Source organism: Pundamilia nyererei, unplaced genomic scaffold (assembly GCF_000239375.1).
Source record: "Pundamilia nyererei isolate P.nyererei 1_Seehausen unplaced genomic scaffold, PunNye1.0 scaffold00374, whole genome shotgun sequence".
Classification (NCBI taxonomy): domain Eukaryota; kingdom Metazoa; phylum Chordata; class Actinopteri; order Cichliformes; family Cichlidae; genus Pundamilia; species Pundamilia nyererei.
Window position 1 is genome coordinate 325,405 of NW_005187775.1, and position 6,068 is coordinate 331,472.

Consider the following 6,068-nt stretch of genomic DNA (forward strand, 5'->3'; position numbering starts at 1 on the left):
AGAGTTTCCCTCGTCTCTCACATGCACAAACCCAGCCACATGACGTATGCAGCTGCTGACTGGTTGTTTTAACATCTTAAAATATGAAGCATCAACATTTTAAAAACAAAGGTGAAAGGCCTCTGCGAGCTTCGGCAGAAGCTGTGGCTGTTTCTTACCCGGCAGACAGGGCAGGTGTGGACCAGGGCGGCCTTGGCTGCAGTCTTCTGGTCAGCGCCCTGAGATTTCTTCTTCTCTGCTGCCTTCTTGGCGTTCTTCTGCTGGGACTGAATCTTCTGCTGCCCACGAGCCATGGCCCTCAGCTTCAACCTGCAGGAACGACCGGCAACAAGTTATAACGGCACAAGAACCTACCTTATAGTCGTGCATTTCTTTTGCATTAAACGAAGTATCTTCAGGGATCTGAAAACCACATGTTAAGAGTTTATTTCTTCAGACAATAAAGGCTTAAAATCAAACTGATTTGGATTATTGGCACACTGAATTACTCTCTGGTGAAGGGAGCTTGACTGAAATGTTTGTGGCATAGCTGTAATACATTTGTAAAAATTTACTTTGTCAACTTTTTCCATAAAGTTCCGTATAAGTGCCAGATTTTACCTTTCAGAAATAAACATTTGTATTATATGATTACGGACTTCTTTAATTGTCAAAGTGATCCAGCAGCCACAATCTCTTCTTGAGCTGACCTTTATTATTGTGGGGTCACCAGGTGTGTTTGATCTAGCAGAGTCGGATGGTCTTCACGCCTTTGGAGCGGGAGTTGCACGTTTGATTCCCACCTAGAGCGCCTGTATCCAGTCCTAAGGCTAGACCCCCCTATGCTCTCACAGCTAGAGATTGACAAGTGTGTTGTACCATAAAAAAGGTACAACACACGTGCTACGGCAAGGGAGAGATATCATCACCCCAAGTGCGATAGAAGAAGGATCACTGAATGCGAGAGGAACTGACCGAAGCTTGAAACCGGACTATGTGACCTCACGTACCCTCAGAAGATCAACTAGATGATGTGACTTCAGTACTACGGTGTCAGTAGTAAGAAGAGTAACTGATATAATCATCGAAAATAAGATAAGATAGAACTTTATTAATCCCTCGGGTGGGTTCCTCTGGGAAATTCGATTTTTTTTTTTTGATAAGATAAAATGTAGGCAGGTTAGTCGTTATAACATAAATATATTATATATCTACTCAAAAATAATCTCTCAGGTGACTTGCCGTAGCAGTGTCTGGATGCGACTGCAGATACAACTTTTCACACATTTTAAACGATTTGAATTATACAGTGATTCCAAACGCATCAACACAGATTTTATGGTCCCGGGGACCAACGACCAAACTTGATTTACTTAACACTTCAAACATAACTGCCTGGGGGGCGTTACTAAGATGGCTGCAGAGTGGCGAGGTTAGCTTCTAGAAGGACTTTGATATAAATACAATTGGAAATCCGGACGGCGCCAACCAATAAATGATCTTAAGGGGAACAACACGCATTAATCAAGCACCACTTATGACCCTGTGTATATTCTCATAAAAAAGTAAAGGCGTCAAATCATCACAACTTTCAGTCCTTTAAAGATCGTTAACAGCAGCTACCCTCGACGACCGAGGAGAGAGCCTCTAACAGGTTACTAATAACTAACCGATGCCACTGACTTTGTATTGTTTTCCTGACAAAATGTTAAATAAACAGCTGAAAACCGTCATCACCGCCAGCGGGCCTCTCCTCAGCCGGGGCCGCCTTGCTAACCCTGTTAGCTGAGCTAGCTAGGGAAGCTGATATTACACGTGATCGCGAGTTACAGAGCTGTGCGGTGTTTTTATACTAAAGACGAAGCAGTGTTGAGTACAAACCCGGATTAAAAAACGCCAGAATAAATAACAGGTCCCTAACAGGAAGATTTTTTCCGCCGGTTTAACCTCCAAAAGCCGCCCCGCCCTCCCCCCCTTGGCCGTAACCCCCTTTTTTTAATGTGCTAAAGGAAGCTGCGGAGGCTTTTATCTAAGCTTTGAAATGCGACAACGAGACCAGCAGCGCCCCCTGCAGGACCGGGGCGGAGCTTCACGTTCATCCAGAGATAATATAACTATCTAGCCCCGAACGAGTGACGTTGTGATACACCTGAGTTATTATAGTTGTGATTTTTTATTTCATTTTATGCTTGGTTTCAATCTGTAAAACAAAAGCCCACACAATTAATGGAAGTCTTTTTCTCTTTCCTTAATGTCCTGCCTCCGATACAACTTACTCTAATTTTCACATAATTTCCTTAGGGATTATAAAGGTATTCTGATTTTTAAGCCTTTGTTTTTCCTCCTCTCTCTCTGTTGTACATGGCCCCTCTCAGTACTCCTGTCAACTTTATGCATCTTCCTGACTATCCTACTTTTTCTTTGCTGTTTTCCTTTGAAAACTTTCCTGCACTTCCTCATTACATCACCAAGTCTCCTTATTTTCTTTCCTCTGTCCAGAGGATGTTTCAAACACCTCAGAGAGTGGTTTAGAAGAGTTCTCAACATTCTCCTTTCTTGTACTTCCACCATTTAATCCTTGACTCTGTCTTCACCCACTTCTTCTTTTGGATTTCTAAAGTTGTCCGACAGACTATCATCTGATGCTGCCTAGCTACATTTTACAATCTCTATCACTTCATCCAACTTACTCCAGAATTTTTCTTTCTCTTAATTGATATCCAATCTGTGGGGCATATATACGGACGTGATTCAACATCAGCCCTTCCATTTTTAGTTTCAAACTCCTGTCTGACTCTCTCTGTACCTCCAGAACATTACTAACATGCTCTTCCTTCAAGATTAATTCTACCTCATTTTTCTTCCTATCTACAGCATGATAGAACACCTTAAATCTACTTCTAACGCTCCCAGCCTTGTTTCTCTTCCTCTTGGTCTTTTTTCACACATCTACCTTCCTTCTCCATGTCATATCATCCTGCTCTCTCTCTTAACCAGTCATAGTCTCTACATTTAAGTGTCAACAATATCACCGTTTCCACTGGCACACTATTAGCCAATAGCACAGGAGGCAGTTATTGTTAATCAGGGCTCCATCTGGTCTGGTAGAGAAATACTGTGATTTTGGATGTTTGATTTGGGAAAGATTGTATACTGGATGCCCTTCCTGATGCAGCCTTCACCATTTAACCAGGCTTGGCACTGGGTCTAGGAGCACATTAACCACGAGGGAAGCCACAAGGCAAAGTGTTATTGGGTGTGTTGTTTAGATCATATCATGCCCTTCTGTTTATCCTGATGTAAAGACCCTGCTGTATGCTGATGACACTGATGTATACCGGGGGTACCATGAGAGAAGACCTCATCAAACAGTCGACATTTTATGAAAATAAAAAGCAGACCCGATTCATATATGAGACTGTATCAACCCTGCTTTGTACCATGACATTCATATACATATTATGCTGATGTACCCCAATGCACAAAGAGAAATAAATAAATAAATAAAACAGAACTGAGCTATGATTTAAGAGAAACCACTTTTATTTTGCAGAAAAGGAAAGGAATTTTAGATTTTGGTTTCATGTGATTGATTGCAGGTAAGTGCTTAACACAGCCCTGGTCTAAATGCACAAATGAAAGGAAGACTCTCTCCACAAGGATGACGTTTCAGTGTGGGGTAATCTGATAAGAAAACAAGAGGAGTGACCATTCTGCTTTATATTTCAGAATGCATTTCTGCAGTCACTTGATTTAGTCACGTTACAATATACCTATTGCAAGGCAACGTCCCCATTTATTCCAGCCCTTTAGCAAGTCAGGGGCCATGAGTAAATCAGTTCCTGAACCATCACTCCATAGCCAATCTCCAAACTGTAAAAAACAAAAACGACAAGCAGCGTCAAGCAATGTAAGAAGAATTCAGCTGTAAAAATAAAATCACAACAACAGTCAAGGCACGTATTTACAACAAGCAGGGAGACATTCATTCTTTAGCATAAATGTTCTGCTATAATAACAATTAATTGCATTTTACATTACCCTGACAGCATCAAAGGCGCCAATCCAGGCCGGACCATTGTATCCCATTTCATTCATGAGATTTATTACGAAATAATACTCATCCCATTCATGGATGGAGGCGAGGTTGGCACCAAACGACCAACAATATTCCTGTAAAAGCAGACACATCACAGGCAAACACCGTGCCTCAGACTTCAATGGTAACTGCACGCTTAAGTTACTTTTATAAATACTAAAAATAATGGATTTCTGAGTAATTTCTAAAGGTCTTCAGTAGAATTATGATGTAACACGGTTACCTCGGCATCTATCCAGGGCCAGGGGGATATTAAAGAAGCCGAAGCATCGCCCCCAGTGCTCCTGAAACTCAGGGGGACAGTTCCCTCCATGTTGGTTTGGAGGCTCAGCGAATCCCTCTTTCCCTACAGCCGTCCTTCCTGCTTTTTGCAGCGGCTGCCCTCTCTTCATCTCTGGTTAAAAAAATAGTTAATGAACTACATCCTGAATTGACCAGAGATGAAGAAGTTCGAAATTGGGAAAAGTGCTGGTATTCCATAAACAATAGACTTAATTCAGAGAGTTTCTCTACATTTTATAATTTCTTTTTTATATATAATGAAAAAAAATTTACACAATTGCCATGCAGGCGAGTCTTTATCCTCCACGCTCACGTCCTCTACCAGAGGCCTAGGAGCTTGAGGTTTTTGCTGTTCCTGTTACAGAGATCTTGGATGACATTCCCCTGTGATCTGCCGGAGTCGCTCGCTCAGTTTGGGGGTCACTGACCGAGGGCTTGGATTACCACGGTGACCACTGTTGCCTTCACCCTTCACATCTTCTCCAGCTACTTTCTCAGCTCTTGGTATTTCTCAAGGTTCTCGTGCTCCTTCTTCTTGATATTGCTAGCACTTTGTATAGCTACATCTAACACCACAGCAATCTTGCTCTGGTTGTTCACCACTACTGAGCCCAGTTGGTTAGCCATCATCAGAGTTTGTCCGCCTGTATCTGGAAGCATGTAATCTTGCTAGCTTCTTGCACCCTGCTGTTATGTGCTGGGTTGCTCAGGGGCTTCTTTACACAGCTGGAGCTTGTGCTCAGAGCTTGTTCCTGTGCTACCAAACCAAAGTCCAGCTTGCTGTAGGTTAAGCCCCCCAAAGCCTACCTCGGTACATGAATGGCAGATATATAACTGAAGTTGCCTGGACTAGCAAGACTCACGTCAGGTGTTGAGGCTACTGGTACAAGGCTATGGCATAAGTGCACAGGGGATGAGAATAGGGAAAAGTTGGAGTCCTACTACATAACAATATACAGGAACATCTGTGCTGAGTATGGCCTAAATGTCCCAAAGAGATACACCCCCTAAGGTGGTTGAGAATGATCCTATGGGACAAACTGGTTATGGCTAATTAAATGGACATTGTAGTGGTGGACAAGCAGAGCAAGAAGGCCGTAGTGATAGCAACATTAGGAAGAAGGAACATGAGAAGCTTGAGAAATACCTGAGAGAGCTGGTGCAGAAGATCTGCTCCTCGTAGTAATCAGAGCATTTGGTGCAGTGACCCCCAAACTCAGAATGATATCTAAGATTTCTGTCTAGAAGAGGAAAGTCTTAGGAGCAGCATGGATACTGTACAGTACCCTGAAGTTCCCAGGCCTCCGGTAGAGGACCCGTGATTGAAGGACAGACAAGTTAAGAAATATTCTCCCTTACCATCAGTCCTGTTTTGCTGAGCAGGGATCAGCTCCAGTGGTGACTCTAGTACAGAACATAACAAGAATGGATCAAATGTAGGTTTTAATGTACATTGTCAGCTTTGCATGTGCAGCAGGACAGTAGAAGTGGCACTGACCTGCAGGGAACACAGTTACTTACACATTTGTACCATTTTCTTCCAGTTAATTGTTATTGCACGAACAAAGCCACAAAACATAGAAAATACTTATCTGGAGAAAAAGTTACCTCTATGTAGCCTCTGTGCTGGCAGTAACTAAACTTTGACCTACTTAATGTTAAAGATGCATCACAAGGACTTTTACCTTGCTTCATGTCAGGCACTGGA

The 6,068-nt window shown here is 42.6% G+C and overlaps 1 protein-coding gene across 1 annotated transcript in view; it reads right to left on the reverse strand.

Annotated features, from left to right (window-relative positions):
- The window catches only part of zgc:91910 (Zinc finger protein 706-like), a 2,992-nt gene extending 1,915 nt beyond the window's left edge, over positions 1–1,077 (reverse strand). The window contains exons 1-2 of the mRNA XM_005752712.1: positions 690–1,077; positions 159–309 (exon numbers count right to left, since the gene is read on the reverse strand). Of these exons, the coding sequence (XP_005752769.1) occupies positions 159–293 (135 nt within the window). The 5' untranslated portion in view covers positions 294–309; positions 690–1,077. The remainder of the gene's footprint in view (positions 1–158; positions 310–689) is intronic.
- Between the last annotated feature and the right edge of the window lie 4,991 nt (positions 1,078–6,068).